The sequence below is a fragment of the Schistocerca gregaria genome, chromosome 9 (assembly GCF_023897955.1).
Source record: "Schistocerca gregaria isolate iqSchGreg1 chromosome 9, iqSchGreg1.2, whole genome shotgun sequence".
Lineage (NCBI taxonomy): Eukaryota > Metazoa > Arthropoda > Insecta > Orthoptera > Acrididae > Schistocerca > Schistocerca gregaria.
Window position 1 is genome coordinate 33,893,718 of NC_064928.1, and position 21,349 is coordinate 33,915,066.

Consider the following 21,349-nt stretch of genomic DNA (forward strand, 5'->3'; position numbering starts at 1 on the left):
TTCTTGTGAATTTGTGAGGTTTTCTTAGTTTCTTGGTTTGTAATAAAGGGGAGCATGTTGAATTCTTTTATACCAGAAAACATAACTTCACTCTGAATGTTAGACTGTGAGGCAAAGTACACGTGAAATTGAAATTATTTTTCAGAATGAGATGTTTACTGTCCCACAATATACAAAATTAAATCAGTGCTTTATTCTATAGGAGACCATTTAGTGTTATATTATTCTAAATTATAGTTTTAGGGTATTTTGGTGTCGTACAATTTAACTGTAATACATTATTTAATATCAATCATTACATGAGTATTTAACGACTCAAATAAACTTTTCGTAGCTTTACATATTTCAGATCCTTTTGCTGCATCCAAATCAAGAATTACTCTGATGAGTAATTGCACTTTCAGGCTAGCATTCTGACATGTTTCTCTTCAGCAAACTACACACTCTAACTTATTTATATTTTTACCTTACATTTTGTTACAAATCTTCATTCCCATACACTGTGGAGTCAGAGGAAACAACTGTTGACAATGAGTAGGAAGCATGAAGATATATTTAATCCTAATACTGTGGACCTTGTACTGTGACTGTGCTGTCACCGTTCACTTTAAAGTGGTTTCTATTATCAGCAACAACAAAAAAACTAAAGAGTTTAATGTACTAGGAATTTATGGAGTTCAGTTGTTTATGAAGATGATGATGATAAGAACTGTTTATTTTGCATAAATAATAAAACTGAAGCAAAGATATCAGAAAAATGAAGTTAACCAGTTGTGACCATTGCACAGTATGGGGGAACTCGAGAAGGACATGTCGGCGTTGAGGGGAGGCCTGAAGGAGGTGGAGCGGGAGATCGAGTTTCACAGATCGCAGGCATCTGTGGTGCCAGGAGACCGCTTCCTGCCCGTCATGAGGGAGTTCCTGTCCTCTGCCACCTGCCGCTTCTCGGAACTCGAGGATCTCTTCCAGGATATGAAGACACGGGTTTGTCATTTTCCTCACTATCCTGTTATTAGTGGCTGATAAATGTCTGGAGTTCGAGAAGGTGTGCCAGCCCTGGATCGAATCCAATCATCATTAACAATGCCAATTCCAATAATTAGCATGCCGACTTCATGTAGACATAGGATAAAAACAAAAGAAAAAGAAGATTCACCCGACAAGTGATAACTTGAAGTTTCTTTCTTTAATTCCAGTCTATAGTCACAACCAAACTGTTGTCATACTTTCCAGAGTGAGATTTTCATTCTGCAGCGGAGTGTGTGCTGATGTGAAACTTTCTGGCAGATTAAAACTGTGTCGCGGACTGAGACTTGAACTCGGGACAATTGCCTTTCGCGGGCAAGTGCTCTACCATCTGAGCTACCTGAACACGACTCATGCCCCGTCCTCACAGCTCTACAATTGCCAGTACCTCATATCCTACCTTCCAAACTTTACAGAAGCTCTGCTGCGAAACTTGCAGAACTAGCACTCCTGAAAGAAAGGATATTGCGGAGACATGGCTTAGCCCCAGCCTGGGGGATGTTTCCAGTTTTAATCTGCCAGGAAGTTTCATATCAGCGCACAATCTGCTGCAGAGTGAAAATCTCATTCTGGGAACATCCCCCAGACTGTGGCTCAGTCATGTCTCTGCAGTATCCTTTCTTTCAGGAGTGCTGGTACTGCAAGGTTCGCAGGAGAGCTTCTGTAGAGTTTGGAGGGTAGGGGACGAGGTACTGATTTATAAAGCATGCTGTGGAAGCGTAACTGTGAAACAGCCTGTTGCTGCTTCTTGTGACACAGTAGGATAGAATGATTGGGGACTTGCCCATTTGCTCTTCAGCTTGCAGATGCGCTAAGGAGGGAAGTGCTTGACCCCATTGCGGTGACTTTCCTTCCATCATGCTTCTATCCCCCAGCCTGTTACCATCCCAGAGTACAATTTACCACTTATGGCTATAATGCACTCAGGGCCGTATTTAGATTGTGTGATGCCCCTATGGAGCAATTTATTTCATGTTCCCCTTACCTAAACTTCACCACTGATATTTGTTTAAGGACTACCAGCACAAAAGCTGCGTAACCATTAACTTCAATTCTAAAGTGTACTGAACTATTTAAATATGTAACACAAAGCACATGTGAAAGTTAAGTACTAAAAATAATAAAATAACCACTACATAAACATCAAATTTGGACACCATATATGGTATAAATACAAAGAAAATCATTATAGCTTAATACCCTCTACCAAAATTATTCAGTTAAATGTGAAACTTAGTCAAGTCCCAAATACATGATATAACACTATGCAATTAACCTTCTCCAAAATATAGCAAATTTAAAGAAATGAATTCCTCCTTACTTTTGTACTTGCAAATTTGTTTCATCCTGAAAATCCAGACTGACTGACTTGTCTGTGGCTAGTACTCCAAGTCATTCTTGACTTTCTGTCATCTGTAGATAATTCTCAATCAGTGTTAAAACAGAAAAGGACATTTCAGTTGGACATTTGTTGCTGGAGTACAGTTGTAAATCCTGAGTGTTGTGTACACATTTGGATAGACATCCCCGTTTTTTTGTTTTTTAAAGTGACACTGCACAGAGATATGAAAGACGACAACTCATCACGATCATCTTTCAGACAACAGAAAGCTTCTAAAATGTATACATTCTGCACTAAAGTTGTTCTCTACATCAGAATTACAGATGGCTCTAAGTTTCTGCGGCATCATAAATTTGAATGGCTTCTAGTTTGGTGATACTTGAGAGAAATGAAAATCAGAAGTTACATTCTCTGTAAACATTAACTCTGTTCTGTAACTCATCCTGAAGAATTTATATAAACATAGAATACGATATTTTCATTCTTCTCCAGATCTGAACCCAGTCTGATCCTGTTTCTTCTTCAGGACATTTGTGTTCCTATTCTGAGTCAGATGGTTCATTAAAGAATTTCTTTCATTTAATTTTCTGTTTTTTTTGCATTCTCAGTAGCTGAAGGAAATGGAACTGATCCCATATTTCTGATCACAGTAAGTTTCTTTCGAGCTGAATCCTTGAGAATTGAAAAGATGTATGAAGCTCAGCTGTAACATTACAAGAGTGTCATCTATACATGTAGCAAGTTCTACATCCTCAGCTTCCAGTTTTTTCATTGCTTTGCTACACTCTTGCAGAATGCAACAAAACACTGTCACGAGAGCTACCTCAGTACTACTTTCTACGATGACCTTCAGCTTCACATCCAACACTACCACTCTCACTTTCTGAAATTTTTCTTAATGCAGAAAACGCAGCTTTCCAATCTACATTCAAACATCCTCACAAGCATGCCATCGTGTTGTAGATAGTGACTTCAGTGTCATACTCGCAGAATCAAAAAATGTTTCCAAAACATTTCATCTGCCAGTAGAATGTACAAAGAAGTTGTGTAAGCCTTGAATTAACTACAAAAACCGCATTGCAGCTGAGCAGCATTGTGCAGCTCATGACCCAGCCAGATTCAGTGAGTGAGCCAAATGTGAAATGAAGAAAATTAGATTATTTCGGTCCTTGAATCTTGCTTGCAAGTTTGAAAATGCACCAGACATATTGGCTATGTTATCATATGACTATCCTTTACAGTTATCAAAGTTCAGTCCATGTAGTTCTATAGCATCCAAAACTGCTTCAAAAAGCTTCTCTAGTGTGACCTGCAATTTTTTTTCTTAAAAAAAAGAAGAAATAACAAAAATATAGGACAGGAATCTTTCAGTTAAGAGCCCATTGTCATTTACCCATCCAAATATTATACCTAACATATGATTTTGGGATATATCAGATGTAGAATCTTTAAGACTGAAAAAAATTTACAAGAAATAACATCAGTACGTACTTTTTTGGTTCCTGACCTCCCCATTAGACATGTTAAATCTTCATAACTTGGTGAAAAGTATGAAGTAAATTCTGTTCCAGGGTTACCAAATCATGCTGTACGGTCAGCCAAAAAAGATTCATGCTTCACATTTAATTCCAGACACACCATGAAATTTCCATTTTTCTCACAGGCAAATGAACACCTCTTTGTCTCCATGAAATGCTACACCTCCTAGAAGTTAGCTTCTCAACTACAGAAACAACATTTTTTAGTATATTCCTCCAACATGTAACTTCAAATTCATGCTGGGTGAGCAACAAACAGTTTGTCAGTTCTATTCATCTAGTTTCCTCACTTTTTTCCAACATTAACAAGTAGTCTCTGTGAGAGGTAGAACTTTCACATTCAGCTATTTATATTCCAACATGGCTTCAGTCACTGAAACCAGATGTTGCAAACTCAGGTGCTCATCAAATAATTCATAACATGCACAGAACAATGATCCGCGCCTAGGAGAATATAGCAGATATTCACGATTAATGATTTCCCCATTCACGAAAACCCTTTTCAACTATATTTTGCTCCAGCATTGCCGAGATCCTTCAGCGTATCGCCACAAGGACATAGAAAAAATGGCATTTTTGTTTTGATTAATACCATTTTTAACCAAATAATCCAATGTCTGGTCATTGTTTTCCCAATTGGTCATTACTTGGCATGGGAAACTTTCTCTGCTTTATAGCATGCAGGCTCTTGACATCCTTCTGGAACTCAGAAACCTTGAACTTCTCCACTCTGTTTACGAATTATAACTTTTACGTTTATCTGCACTTACAGAGCTACACTGTTCATTATTACTGTTTTGAACCAAAACTTCACCTGAACGATTAGAGCCACACGGTTCACTTTCACCTTTACCACTAATATACGAGTCCAGTCGTTAAGTTTACTGTTGAAGTTTACAATCCCTCTGTCCTTTTTCTCCAGCTTTCTTTTGATATGCAGCACCACTTAACCTAAATCATCTATCCATACCACCATTGTGAATTGCAGGAAAAAAACATCAGTGATATAGAGAGCTGGAAACTGAACATACACATGACTGCCCACTATCCAACCTAATGTGGTGGAAGGTCAAACTGGACAACAACAAAACTGGAAAGGCCGGAGTTTTATAAATTGTCTCTTCCGACCCCAGTAGTACTATTAAATACACCTATTTTTCATACTGAATCCCAATTTTATTACCATTTTCTGATTTCAGTTATCATTACAAGTTTTTTTTCATTTATCACCTATTTCAGATTTTTTAATTATAACACAAAGGACTCAACAAAATAGCAGTTTAGCAATACAAGCACTTTGGGTGTCTGCTATGCAGAAAGTATTGTTTTTTTGAAGAGTGGTTCCCATAATATATTTAATATTATGACTCCAGAGGTGTTAAAAGAACATAGACTGCATAAAATATTTTGAAAGACCACATACCATTGTAGCCTATGCCCTGGTGAAGTAGAGCACATACAACAAATTAATCCCCACTTTATTATGGAGAAGTATTATTACAATATTAATGAAGTACATTGGATAGCCTAATGCCAGATGGTCATGAGTCATATAGTCGAGAGTCCACTGTACTTTGGTTGTATCAAATACAACACAATCAACTTCACTGCAACACGTTAGTAATCGAATTATATACCTTAATTTTAAGTTGATAACTGTTTGAAATGGTGTGTTGCATATGATGCAAACATAACCATGAATGGATGCAGAACTGTAAAACACACTACCCACACGATTATGTGGACAGTAAGGCAGTGTCACACAGAGAGCAGGCTGCGTGTGCGCTCAGAACACTCTGTTGCCCATTGAGGCTGGTTGTGGTCAAACATTGTGCAGTCAGGTCATAGCGATCCAGTTGTCAGATAGCGCTCGTTCTGAATGTGTCAATCTCTTAAAAAGACTATGTCAGATGCATTTTTAAGTGACTTCGAGTGGGGAATGTCACACTTCTCTCCTGTTACTGCCTCTGGCGTACTGATAATTTGTGACTGCAACTACATCTTCATTTTTTTTTTTTTTCGCCAGACTAACTGACATTATGGAATCAATATGATTCTTACTGTAGGTCCCCATCATCAGGAAATATTTCCTCTGACTCTACAACATTTTATGGTGTACGATGTGGTGACATTGTGTCAGGTAGAAACTACAAATGACCTGCCCTTGGCAATTTCTGTCACTTCTTGGATGAATCTTTCTCTTCGTTTATGCATGTTAGGTAATCGCTGCAAGTCTCTCATAGATTCTTCCATTTTACTTGAACAGTCTCATCTTTGTCAAGCCTTATGCAAATTCTTTTATTTCATATGATGCATTTTGTTGCACATATTTGGTCACTGCCGATTCATACCACATCACCGCTTTTTAATTCCACATTGGAAGGTCAACTGTCTCTAGCTTAGTCAAATAGGTGTCAAGAAGTCTACAACGTTTTACAACCACTGTATTTACCTGAACCAATAGAATAAATCTGGAAGAAAACTGAGACGGGATTGATGGAACTGTGGCAATTTCCTAACTGCACTGGCATGTTAGAATGAAAAGTTCTAAAAAAAAAAGTAGCTTACAATATTTTTGTTACAAAAACTTCTTTCAGTTGTCCTGCTCAGAGTTATTGATCACAATACAACTCTGTGGTTATCGATGCGGGCAGCTATGACAGACACTGAGATAGCACAAGTTTTCAAAACTCATGCATTTTTCCATAAATTCTTACGAGGAAAAGGTATTCGCTTCCAAAACCATTGCCGGGCACAAATGTGCCCGTCCCTCACATTCTGACAATTGATGAAAGGTTTAATTTAGCTATCTGATGACCCCTTTCCCCAAATCAGCAGCTCTGGAAGATGCTTCAAAAGCAGTTTTCAGTAAACAAATATGTAGGGGTCACTGTGTGGTGGACACCTTCAGTATACCTGTACAAGAGTGAGCTGTCTTTTTAAGACCTATAGACTTAGAATCGATACTGAAGAAGCTGTTGTCAAAGTGGCAAACTTGTAGATTAAATTGTGCTACAATGGCACCACTAGTTTGTACGAGGACATTGTTATTTCAACTAAACCATATTGTTCACTCCAATATCCAACTGGTGCTACATCACTTATTTATAAACAAGGGGAAAACAGCAATCTGTTTTATATACACTCACATCAGTTTTCTTTCTTGTTGCCTCCTTTTCCATCACAATTTTATAATCACAGTGTCGTATATCGTGCAAAAGTACATTTGTTGCACCAACTCGATCAGTCTTGCTGTTTCTGCCAATATCTTGCACACACTTGTCCGCTACGAACTTTATAGAAAATCACAACGTGCCAGCTGCATGCCACAGACTAGGGTCATCTAGCACAGGTGCCTGCCTCCTGTCTGACCAGGACGATGCTGTAGCATGCAGCAAGGGCACCAGGGCAGGTGCCCATGCAGGTTGTGCACTCCCTGTTTGACAGCCTTAATATGCTCATACATGTAAGACATTATACAGATAGACTAGTAGCAAAATCTGAGTTTATGATGGCTACAAAAATTTGTCACCATATTGCAAATAAATCATTGAATGCCTCAATCCTGATGCAATGAACATTAAAATAATACTTAAAAACTTTTTTTAAATTGCAACATTTTGCTGCCCTGTGAAGCTGCACGCGTTGCACCTGCCTAAATATGGCCCGAAGTGCACTTAGTTAAGAACAAATATTAAATGTGCATACTACGTCTGACTTCATTTAACAATAAACATTAATTTTATAACATTAAAACACTATTTTTTTATAATTTGCAATTTCCTCCATCCCCTGCATCATCAAAACTATTAGTCCTAGAAAAAAAAATGAATATAACATTTTTGTAGGGAATTTAATGTTGTACTGGGACAATCCCCCCCACACACACACAAACAATTTTTTTTGGTATGTTTTTCATGGCTCTCCCTCCCACCAATATACAAAAATATGTGAGTGCATCAATTATTTCCCATAATTTCCTTCATGGATGACTCATCAGTACAATAATGTCTGGGGGGGGGGGGGGGGGGGAGGGAGACTTAATGATTGCTTGAGTTTCATCTTGTTGGTTCACAGTTTGACCGGGCTGTTCGGCTATTTGGAGAAGATAATGCTGCGTCAGTACAGCCAGACGAGTTCTTTGGTATCTTTGATGCCTTCCTGAATGCATTCAATGAAGCTCATCAGGACAATGAGAATCTCCGAAGACGGAGGGAGGAAGAAGAAAGGAGAGCAATACAGGAAGCAGAAGTAAGTAAAACACATGGCAATGTATGTATCAAATAAGAAGAAATGTTAAATTTTGTTACTGTGTAGTCTTTAAGGTAACTCTTTTGTAGTAGCCATTATAAGGAAACATTTGGACTTTTGAGAGACATAGTATTTAAATGTGGACACGTAAAATGTATCACTTATGACGAGCATCTTCAATTTTGTAATTTTATCTTTAAATGCAGTTAGAAGTCTGTATTCTGTCAATGCAGTTTCTCATTGCCACTTATCGAGACCACTAACATGTTTCACAACATAAGAAATGGTGTTCCAATAATCAATGACAGAATAAATTTGTCCAAGAACTGGGCTTTGCACAATTCATATGTGAATGGAACAGGTAGAAATCATAATAACTTTTACAATGGGACGTGCCCTCTGCCACACACCGTACAGGTGCAGATGTACAATTACTGTTATATGTTTGTATCACACGATCCCACACCAAAATACATTTCTAGTAAGTCTCTGTTACTTGGTAAATGAAGACAACCATAAAGAAGAAGGGAAAGATACAAATTTGGAACAAGACCAACACAAGATATTCCATCTCATCGACTGTTACAAGCACAGATTTATTTTATTTTTTTGTGTCAGAAGCCCACGCCTACTACAGTAGTACAAGTTTATATGCCAACTAGCTCTACAGATGGAGAAATTGATGAAATGTATGATGAGATAAAAGAAATTATTCAGATAGTGAACGGAGACAAAAATTTAATAATCATGGGTGACTGGAATTTGAGTGTAGGAAAAGGGAGAGAAGGAAACGTAGGTGAACATCGATTGGGGCTAAGAAATGAAAGAAGAAGCCGTCTAGTAGAATTTTCCACAGAACATAACTTAATCATAACTAACACTTTGTTCAAGAATCATAAAAGAAGGTTGTAAATAAAATAGAAAGAAACTTCCACATGGGAGCGGAAAGACTTCCCTTAGGGGGAAAAAAAGGACAGGTGTACACTCGCGCACACACACACACACACACACACACACACACACACACACACACACACACACACACACATATCCATCCGCACATACACAGACACAAGCAGACATATTTAGGAAAAGGCCCTGACTCTTTGTCTAAATATGTCTGCTTGTGTCTGTGTATGTGCGGATGGATATGTGTGCGTGTGTGTGTGCGCGCGAGTGTACACCTGTCCTTTTTTCCCCCTAAGGGAAGTCTTTCCGTTCCCGGGATTGGAATGACTCCTTACCCTCTCCCTTAAAACCCACATCCTTTCGTCTTTCCCTCTCCTTCCTGAAGAAGCAACCATCGGTTGCGAAAGCTAGTAATTCTGTGTGTGTGTTTGTGTGTTTTGTTCATTGTGCCTGTCTGCCGGTGCTTTCCCGCTTGGTAAGTCTTGGAATCTTTGTTTTTAATATATAAAAGAAGTTTGTATACATGGAAAAATCCCGGAGATACTAAAAGGTATCAGATAGATTATATAATGGTAAGACAGAGATTTAGGAACCAGGTTTTAAATTGTAAGACATTTCCAGGGGCAGATGTGGGCTCTGACCGTAGTCTATTGGTTATGAACTGTAGACTAAAACTGAAGAAACTGCAAAAAGGTGGGAGTTTAAGGAGATGGGACCTGGATAAACTGAAAGATCCAGAGGTTGTACAGAGTTTCATTGAGAGCGTAAGGGAACAATTGACAGCAGTGGGTGAAAGAAGTAGGGGTGGCTAGGGGACAAATGTAAGGATGTAGAGGCTTATCTCACTAGGGGTAAGATAGAAACTGCCTACAGGAAAATTAAAGAGAACCACATGTATGAATATCAAGAGCCTACATGGAAACCCAGTTCTGACCAAAGAAGGGAAAGCAGAATGATGGAAGGAGTATATAGAGGGTCTATACAAGGGCAATGTACTTGACGACAATATTATAGAAATGGAAGAGAATGTAGATGAAGATGAAATGGGAGATACGATACTGCGTTAAGAGTTTGACAGAGCACTGAAAGACCTGAGTCGAAACAAGGCCCCTGGAGTAGGCAACATTCCATTAGAACTACTGATGGCCTTGGGAGAGCCAGTCCTGTCAAAACTCTACCATCTGGTGAGGAAGATGTATGAGACAGGCGAAGAACCCCCCGACTTCAAGAAAAATATAATAATTCCAATCCCAAAGAAAGCAGGTGTTGACAGATGTGAAAATTACCGAACTATCAGTTCAATAAGCCACAGCTGCAAAATACTAACACGAATTCTTTACAGACGAATGGAAAAACTGGTAGAAGCTGACATCAGGGAAAATCTGTTTGGATTTCGTAGAAATGTTGGAACATGTTAGGCCATACTGACCTTATGACTTATCTTAGAAGAAAGATTAAGGAAAGGCAAACCTACGTTTCTAGCAATTGTAGACTTATAGAAAGCTTTTGACAATGTTGAGTGGAATACTCTCTTTCAAATTCTAAAGGTGGCAGGGGTAAAATGCATGGAGCGAAAGGCTATTTACAATTTGTACAGAAACCAGATGGCAGTTATAAGAGTTGAGGGACATGAAAGGGAAGCAGTGGTTGGGAAGGGAGTGAGACAGGGTTGTAGCCTCTCCCCAATGTTATTCAATCTGTATATTGAGCAAGCAGTAAAGGAAACAAAAGAAAAATTCGGAGTAGGTATTAAAATCCACAGAGAAAAAATAAAAACTTTGAGGTTTGCCGATGACATTGTAATTCTGTCAGAGACAGCAAGGGACTTGGAAGAGCAGTTGAACAGAACGGACATTGTCTTGAAAGGAGGATATAAGATGAACATCAACAATGTATTCGAATTAAGTCAAGCGATGCTGAGAGGTTTAAATTAGGAAATGAGACACTTAAAGTAGTAAATGAGTTTTGCTATTTGGGGAGCAAAATAACTGATGATGTTCGAAGTAAAGAAGATATAAAATGTAGCCTGGCAATGGCAAGGAAAGCGTTTCTGAAGAAGAGAAATTTGTTAACATAGAGTATAGATTAAAGTGTCAGGAAGTCGTTTCTGAAAGTATTTGTATGGAGTGTAGCCGTGTATGGAAGTGAAACATGGACGATAAATAGTTTGGACAGGAAGAGAATAGAAGCTTTCGAAATGTGGTGCTACAGAAGAATGCTGAAGATTAGATGTGTATATCACATAACTAATGAGGAGGTATTGAATAGAATAGGGGAGAAGAGGAGCTTGTGGCACAACTTGACTAGAAGAAGGGATCCGTTGGTAGGACATGTTCTAAGACATCAAGGGATCACCAATTTAGCATTGGAGGGCAGTGTGGAGGGTAAAAATCATAGAGGGATGCTAAGAGATGAATACACTAAGCAGATTCAGAAGGATGTAGGTTGCAGTAGGTACTGGGAGATGATGAAACTTGCACAGGATAGGGTAGCATGGAGAGCTGCATCAAACCAGTCTCAGGACTGAAGACCACAACAACAACAATGTCTTGTGCTGCATAATGGACGTCAGACGAGCGATGCTAGGGAAACATAATAAACAGTCCAGCAGTTCAGAAGTTTGTAATGAATTTATGATGGTAGGTGTTATATGCTTGCATTGCCACATCAACTGCCACAGCCAAAATGAGAAAACTGCTCCTAGAAACTATGCCAAGTGAACTTTCATTTTTGTATTTTTTTCTCCCAAGATAAAATAAAATCCTGTGAATTTTCCCACTTGGTGTGGTGAACATTAATTAACACTTCGCTATCAATGTCCTAACTCATTATCATCCAGTCTCCATTTTTATGCACATTTGGCAATGTGATAGCTCTCATTCCTCCATCAGTAGCTGACATTTATCACCATGCTTGATAATAACAAGCTGCTTGGCAACAACGCATTTTCACTCTAGCAAACGTAAGTAAGAATGATGCTATTTTAGGAATGAAATTTTATCTGCTTAACACTAACACTAGTGATAGCTGGATGTGTTGGTGTCTCAGTATTAAATTATCCGTGCAAGTGAGCTTCACTGCACATGTAAGTAATGTGTCTTGTGAGGGCATGCTGTCATTAGATGTCATGCTGACAGGGCTTATACTTAAAAGGTCAATAACTGCCAGGTACTGTACCAGTGCTCACATGCTATTAAAATGCCAGACCAGGCTGTTCATTATAGTATATTTTCTTGAGTATCACAGCAAACACATGTCAACATACCATTCTCCTTTGGCGTCTTTCTAGCTATAGTGAACAAAGGAAAGGGAGGGGATCACTGCGGTCGGCTGCATTAGGATATTACGTGGAATCTGCGGCTATGGAATCTGCGGCTATGAGTGAAAATGTATACCAGACCGTGATTTGAACCCAGTCCAAGTGTAAACACGCGCCACTCCCCACTCCACCCAAAAACATCATTCCATTAAATGTAAAGTTACTTCAGAAAATTACTTTTTATTTGTCAGCTATGTCCAGGAGTCTGTGTACTTGACCCATGCAGTTATGCTAGCCCCAAACCTGTGCTGATGAGATGCAGCGACTCAATCAAAGGCACTGTCAACAAAAAGGGAGAATTTCAAAAATTACTAAGAAACTGATGCTTTTTGCTAAGGTGGCATTTATGCTGCAGACTTGCTAATCACACATTGCCTGCACAGCTGGCAATCACGAAACATGACAGTCAAACTTTTACCGATACAGTGAACCTGCAGAGTTGCTGATCACCTCACAACCTGCCACACTCTGCATTAGACAAAAGTACTGAGCAGCGACCATTGTTGACCATCCTGAAACTTGATCTGTGGTTGGCTGTAGAGATGGATCCTTCATGAACTAACGGGTCCAAAGGAACGGTGCATCAAGATGAATGGAATGAGGGAAAAACGAATTCTAAGGAACAGTCTTTTATAGTTCATTTCAGTCGAGGCTTTCTATTTATAGTTCCCTGGAACAGGAAATGGTTGGTCTCATTCCCGCAACTGCATGTCTGCCAGTCTCATTCCAGCCTTGCTCCCATTCCAGTCTGTCTCGGTCTCGGCCATCGCTTTCTTTTTGTAGTTCCCGGGAATGGGAGACAGTCGGTCTCGTTCCTGCAATGGCATGTAGGTTGGTATTGTTCCAGCCTCGGTCCCATTTCTGTACATGTCTCGGTCTCTTTCTCGATCGGACGGACTCGTCCTTTGCGTTCATCGCAGTTCCACTGTCGACTGCTCGTAGTTCAGTATCGAGTTCTTGTTCGTTTCGTTTGCTGCGCACGTCATTCTAGATCTGTTTCAAACCTGTTTTGAACTCTGAACTTCTGGTTCTTTTCGTATTCTATTCAGCATCCAAGACCTGCAATAAAAATGCATTTTATAAATACGTATATTACATAAAAATTATGTGGTATATAATACATACATTTTTTCAGGTAAGAAAATGGCATATCAGCTTACTTCACTATTTTGATAAATATCAGAAGAAACACTTGTAAAAATGCAAGATTTTTTTGTTATTAGACATGCAAAGGAAATCGGCGAGGCACACACGAGTGGCCATTTTCTATCTTTTTTTTCACCCGAGGTAAAAGGCCATGTTCATTGTTATGGAAAGCAGATTGATTTACAACCGAATGAAGCCCGCACTCCATGGTCTATTGTCACATTTTGTAAAGAGAATATGATACCTTCTACAATATTTTTTCAGTGATACAGGGTAGCACACGAAAAATTGGCCTCGAGTACTAAACAGCTCATTGTCGCCCACCAATCGTCATCTATTGTTTCAAAGTTGTTGTTTGCCTTAGCTTATTTGTTATTTCTTCACTGCCTAATTATTACATGTTCATCTATTCTTCTCATAATGGTCAATAAATCATGCGTAATTGGCAAGTAGTCTGTACTTGGTGCCAGTTTTTCATGAGCCACCTTATATTATTTCACAGCAACCAGCCACATAATACTGTAGTTGGCTAAACGAGAGGTTTTACGGAATCACAAAAATTACAAGTGAGTGAGAATTCTGTTATGAATAAAAACTTCGTACTCCAGGGGGGAGGCAAGTGCCCCCTCTTGGCACCTTCCATCTTCAGTCCCTATGCTACTAATTTAAATTTTTCATAAGAACCATATACCAAGCACAAATGGGCAGTTCCCAGAAAAGAGCGATCACCAGGGAACTAGTTCCCAAAGATGAACGAGTTTGCCCATCCCTAGTTGGCTACTTCATGTTCCCTCTAATGTGTCTTAGTCAACTGGATTGTTCCTCATTACACAGTTTCTCTGGCACCCTACGCAGAGATTAATCTTTCTTCTATTCTTCAAAAATTGATTCAAGGAAGAACTGTGTGACAATATTGAGCTGGTACTTATTTCATTAGTTTTTGAAAACAAACCTATTGAGACCAGATGCATGCAGAAATTGCAGCAATTAGTTTGTATAATATTTAGTGTAATATTTGTTGTAATTAATATTATTGTTTGACCTAATTTGATTTTTTATTCAGTAAATTAGCAGTAGAAGATATACATTTGGCAGATGTACTGCATTAGTTAAATGTAGATCAAAACTGAGGAATTACCATCTCAGAGCAAGTACAAAATTCTCTTCCACAGAAACTGTACTGAGAATATTTGGCTGAAATTACAACTGATTGACTATACCTGGTAAACCAATACTTAAAATATTGAAAGTTTTATGTGCCATTGGCAACTTTCTGAAAATGCTCTCTGGATAATTTCTGAGCTGTTAATAGGAACAGTGAAAGAAATTGTGGTGTGTATGATGTTCTTTCTCCATACCAAACAACATTTTTCGATCAAAAACAAGTCTCTGTTGTCATATGATGCTGAGAGCACAGTTTTTCCTCCACGCCACTGCAAGTAATGCATTCAACTACAGATATGAGCCACTACAGCATAAATGCTCCCATATGTGCAGCCATGTGCCTACAATTGTCAATCAAAGATAAAAAAAATATTTACATGTTTCATTTCATTAGCTTCCTTTTTAAGAAGAGACAGAAGTGCAAAACTCCTATTTTAACAATGTTGTACTTTCTATTTCAGTTGAAAAAGCGCACAATAGAACGCAAGAGCTCTCGGGAAAGCATCCTAGCTCGAGTAGGTTCTTCACTCCGTAATGGCCTGAACAATGGCACTGTGCCCGGCCCTGATGGCCGGATTGCCATAGGTCTGCGGCGCCGTGAGAGTGATTCAGCAGCCAAGGGGGAGTTTGACGATCTGATATCAGCCCTACGGACTGGAGATGTCTTTAGTGACGATGTTGCCAAATTTAAGCGCAGCCGCAAGGCTCGAATGAACGGATCGCCTCCCGGATCGTCTGTGGACGGTGGTCGAGAGAGAGTTGTGACCGCTGTCGGTGGTAACATGCGCCTTGGCCAGTAGGTAAGTTTGCCCACATTTTGATATGACACAAGAAGGGAGATGATGGTGCACACACCAACACACACACACAGTGTTATTATGCTCTCTTGGAAGTAGGTCCTACATTTTTTTTTGGATATATTAATACCAAGTTACCTTAAATGAAACTTTAAGATGTTCAAATGTATTAGCAGCCATCAACATTTTCCTGAATCACACTTTAGTTACATAGTTTTTATTTTGGCCTCTGCACTGTTGTGCTCTGATTTTCTTACTGTTAATACGCAGTATGAAAATGGCTGAGGCTGCTTCCTGTTTTGTAGGGAACCACACCTTTGGAACACTGTAAAAAAGTGCCGAGAAATAGGTTGTTCTTAATGCTTAACATAAATTTATGGAGATGATCGGCTTTGAAGTTTTCTGAGCAACAGTGTCAGGTACAGTTGAGACTTAAGTGCATATTCGCATATAGCGGTATCAGTGGCATAATAGCTTGGTAACTTATTGCAGTAAATGGTTTGATGGTTCAAGCTTTGCCCAAATTAATTTCTTTTACTTGTGCAATTTGACACACCTAAATCTTGTAATTGTAAAATTCATCATTATTTTTATGAGTAATGAACATCATCTTGTTTTTAATTACATACTGCATGCAAAATTCTTGTTTTCATTCCAACTATAAATTAATTAAAAATATTTTATGAAAGACTGTTAATAAAGGTTGCCTAATTTAAGAAAAAATAACAATTTAACTTTTAAATTGTTTTATATCACAGATGTAGAAGTGTGTCGTAGAAACAAGGAAAACAATCATTTTCACCACATCAAGGAATACACAAATAAATGCATTTTTACAACCAATTACCATATGAACCCAACAGATCTGATCTGGACTCAAGTTAAGGGGCTTGGCCTGAGAAATAACAAGACTGTTAAGCTGCCTGACATACTGAAACTAATGCACACATCTTTTTCACATGTCACTGCCAAAGACTGGCAGTATATAGAACAGCATGCCATAAAAGAGGCGGAGACAATGCAGTGCATGGATGGCTTTGTGGATTCTGCTGTTGATCGACTCGTTATCAATGTAGCTGATGACAGTTTCAGTACTGAAATGTATTTCTGGGATTCAGATAAGGAAGGAACTAGGAGATTACCAGATGACTGACTGTAATTAATACCTTCAGTGGCTTCAGTATTCAACAGTACAGTCACATCCCTGCAGTATGCTTTTGCAGCACACAAAGCTCGCTCAGAAAAATTCCTCTGTATTTAAGTTCAGAATTTTCATTACTCTTGTTTGTAATTAGAACACTGTGTCAGGTGAGAATGAGAGCATTTTATGCTTTCTCTCTGGTCGCCTAAGAAGTGCACAGTAGTGCTGGAGTTTTGCCAAATATTATTTCATTCTCTTTAAAAATTAAATGACATTCAAAGCTATATTGTTTCTTTGCCCATCTCGTTTTATGTCTGAGCAAGGCTAGTTGGACCACTGGGTAGCCAGTGCTGTCCAAGTTTAATGCACTGGTAAAGCTATTGTCCTGCACTTTATTCCTCAGTCTACGTGCATTTAACACAGCATAAAATGTATCCTTATAATTGTACTTGATTCTACTGGTCACGATGTGGCTTCCGCTCCATGTGAAACGAAATCCAGTGAGATTGAAGCAAACACGGAAGAATACATGGTGTAATGTTTACATCATGTTTATTCTTATGATGAACAGAGTATAGTAACAGAAATAAAATGTCCTTTTTTCCCTTTTAACAAAGATTGATGATGTTTCTGACATTTTGTAAGTGCCCACAATTAATAATAAAATGTGATGTTAGTGGTTTCTGATCTTCTCTGTTACAATAATTGACAGCGTGCCTCAACCTTACATGTGGTGTATTACAAATAAAATGCATGGGGTCTACACTATTAGAGAGAGTAGGAATGTCATCAAACACAAATCATGAAAGTCACTCAACTATGTTTTCCACAGACTGGCAATATACCAAACACTCTGTACAGCACCTGAAGTTTAATTCCATCACACTGGTGGAAGGCATGCTGAATACCATTCCACAGCCTATAAACACACTAGCATATATGTGTTTGATGAAATTTTCCAGGTGGATTGAATAATCCATCTTTTGGGTGTGCTTCCAGTACACTATTAATTCTCATTACAGTATTTCAGCTGACAACCCTGCAACTATTCCAAGATGAGTCGCTTGCAGTATTTTTAAATTGCTTTACACAATATTGCAAAGCAACTGCACATTAGTAACATGGCCATCAGTCACAGATAAAACTTTACATCTCTATTGGTAAAACAAAGCAAGAGCAGAGGCAGCTAATGCACAGTGCTTATGAAATATTTGGTTGATTATTATGGATGGCATATGTTGAAATGCCTGGCAGTGAAGAGACAGAACGATACTTCCTTTGAGAGCATAGACTTTAAATGGGGTTTCCATAATTCATGAGGCTGGAAACCCTCATCTCGGTTGAGCAGGTTATGTGGTGACTGAATTTCCACAGCTTCCTTGACCACCTAATCCCAGTAGAATGAGTTGCTGAACATTGTATTTCCGCTGACCAACTTATGGGGCTGTAAGAGGCAGGAGTGTGTGTGTATTTTTATTGCCCCAGTGCGTATTGTTTGCCCCCTGTACCTTTCACCATACAAAGAATTTCATATATACATGCCTCTCATTAAAACGTATCAGCCTTCATAAATCCCAGAAGGGCAGTGGCCTGGGCCAGTGGAAGGAAGATTATATCTTTCATGCTGCTGCATTATTCTTGCAATGTTTGAAGAAATATTTCCCACACACAATAGAAAGGCTGTAGTTTTTACATATCTATCTTCTTGCTTTTCTTGTGATTGGTCTGGAATTTTTGCTTGCAGAGCTCTTTCAATTTGATGCCTTGTATGTCCATTCCCATGGAACATTTCTTCCAAGTGTGCTGCATGCTCACTCTATAGGCTATATGACCCCTACGTACTGAAGTTCTAAGTACACTCATAGTTTGCAAAGGATGGTGACAGCTAGACACCTGCACGTATAAATCAGTATGTGTGTGGGCTTACTGTAAACGCAATGTCAGAAAAAACCATCTCCTTACATCCAGAAACAGTAGCAGCCATTCATTTCTTGTTTGTTCCAGTGTAAATTTGATATTTTCATGAACGGAATTTGGACTCACCATGGGGTCAAACTATGAATGTGTCACTGACGATATCTCCAGAACACGTCGGTTTTTAAAACTACAGTGTTGAGTGTTTTCTCCTCCCCCCCCCCCCCCCCCCCCCACTTCACCTCCCCTTCAAAACTTCCACAAATAAATTACCTGACATTGGTGAGAGATGACTGCCCATAGTGACACCATCATTCTGTTCAAAATATGATTTATCAAATAAAAAATGGAGCTTAGGGCTTGCTTGCCAACGCATCATCTGCAAACTTGCTATTAATCAATGACAAAGTGTTGACAACAGGCACTTTTGGTGATTAGGGAAACAACATTAAGGCAGACAATTATATCAAAGTTTTTGTCCTTCTAACAAAATCTGCTAAATTACCGATGTGCTGTTCACACTTTTAGGACATAGTGTTTACCATAATACCACCCACAATGATGTACACTTTGAGGCATTCTGCTGCCACCATCCTTTGCAAACTGTAAGTGTACTTAAAACGTTACTACATAGGTCTATGTATGTCACACTGACAGCCTATAGAATGAACTGGTACACTTGTAGGAAAAATTCCATAAGAATAGGTATAAAAATTAATAAGTTAAATCAACCAAAAGAAGGGCAAGAAGAAAGAAATGTAAAATCTATGGCCTCTCTAATGTACTTGGGAAATATTTCTTCAAAAACTGTGAGAATAGTGAAAAAGCATAAAAAAGATTCTTCTTTCCTATGGACAAGACGGCAGCTGTTCTGGGATCTGTGGAGGATGACCTGCATTCACAGAAGGTGGTATATATGTGATTCCTTCCGAGTGTAGTTTTGTTTACTATCTTCAACTTTTGTACTCCTGTCTTACACAAAACTGAGGAGTATTACGGTATATTGATAATTTTTACTTTAGGGACCGTTTGAGTACAATTAAATGAAACCCAGTTTTCATGCCAGACGCATTTTGCCTTTATTTTCTGCAAGGCGTCTTCAGAGGCATCTTTATGAGGATACAAAACAAACACAACGCTTTCAGAATACAAGATAACTCAATCTGCAAACTTACAAACACACTCAACAAACACACATAATGAAAACATAACACAGAACAGAACCAGATGGTAGACTATCACTTACACACAAATTATCACATGGAGTTCCAAACATCCTTAAGAGACAGGCTTCTGAATAGCATATAAGACTGGGCAAACCCTCCAATCACACCTAAGCCAACCAACTACCAAGAGGGATAAATTTCAACGATCAGGAATGTATAAACATGAATGTCAAAGTTGTAATGCTGTCTGCATATCAAGGCTGTAATGCAGTCTGCATATCAAGGCTGTAATGCAGTCTGCTTATCAAGGTTGTAATGCAGTCTGCATATCAAGGTTGTAATGCAGTCTGCATACGCAGGCGAGTGTATATCTGTCCTTTTTTCGCCCTAAGATAAGTCTTTCCACTCCCGGGATTGGAATGACTCCTTACCCTCTCCCTTAATACCCACATCCTTTCGTCTTTCCCTCTCCTTCCCTCTTTCCTGACGAAGCAACCGTTGGTTGCGGAAGCTTGAAATTTGGTGTCTGTGGTTTTTTTTTTTGTTTTTTTTCTATCTACCAGCACTTTCCCGTTTGGTATATATAAAGAGGGAATAGAAATGTAATATGTAGAAAATCATCCATGCAACCTGTAAGTAGAATTTAAAATATTTCAGTATCATAGCAAAAACCAACCACCAGAACTGTTTATAACCTATAGGTACATTGCCCCAAAATGTAAAACTAAATAGTTTAAACATGTACAAAAGGTGCAAGAAAATACATCTGAGACTTCATAAGATGATACAACATATAAAATTCAACAAAGCATGCAAAATAAATGATTTAATTCCAAGTTATATTAATGTAAAAGTTAAGAACATTTCTACATTGGCACAGAAGTAAAAAACAATTGCAGAATGATGTTGGTTGCTAAGTGAAATTAAGATGCTATAGTCGAAAAAATAGTACCATACCTAAACATGATGCTCTGAGACTCATCTAGAATTGTTACAAAATGTAGGAAATCCCATAGTTCTCATCGCACTAAAAGAAAAAAACTGAACACAACACATACACAGCAGTGAAACATTTACAAAACAAGCATAAACAGAAAATAATGAAACTACCAATAAAAAAGACAAAAAAATATATTTACATTTTAAATGTGAAATCACAAGAGCACCAATACACATACTACTCATGTTTAGTTAATCTATCAGAGACAGAACTACACAAAAAAGAAAAAAATGATCTTGGAAAAAGGGTTGAAACACTGTACCAACAGAAAAGTAAACAATACATAGAAAATCTCAAAGTAGAAGCCGAACACATCCTTGCATGTGAAGAACAACAAAATAATTGTGAAATAAACATAGGAGTGACAAGAGAACTAGTAGGAAAGAAATAAAAGGCATAATAAAATAAACACAGCAAACATACAGTAAGAACAATGAAACAGGAACAGCTACCATGAAAAGGTTAAAACTAAACTTCATAAACAACAACATACTAATAGCAAGAGCAGACAAGGGAAATGTAACAGTACCCATGGGCAAAGAGCAATGCACCATAAAAACCAAGGAACACATAAATACCAACACCATATAGGAACTGAAGTCAGATCCAGCTATACGACTCCAGGCAAACCTGAAA

The 21,349-nt window shown here is 38.5% G+C and overlaps 1 protein-coding gene across 2 annotated transcripts in view; it reads left to right on the top strand.

Annotated features, from left to right (window-relative positions):
* Positions 1-21,349, top strand: part of LOC126291933 (disheveled-associated activator of morphogenesis 1) — a 1,026,745-nt gene that overhangs the window by 980,075 nt on the left and 25,321 nt on the right. For both annotated transcript variants that reach the window (XM_049985659.1, XM_049985658.1), the window contains 3 exons: positions 789-984; positions 7,984-8,157; positions 15,157-15,495. In XM_049985659.1, the coding sequence (XP_049841616.1) occupies positions 789-984; positions 7,984-8,157; positions 15,157-15,495 (709 nt within the window). The remainder of the gene's footprint in view (positions 1-788; positions 985-7,983; positions 8,158-15,156; positions 15,496-21,349) is intronic.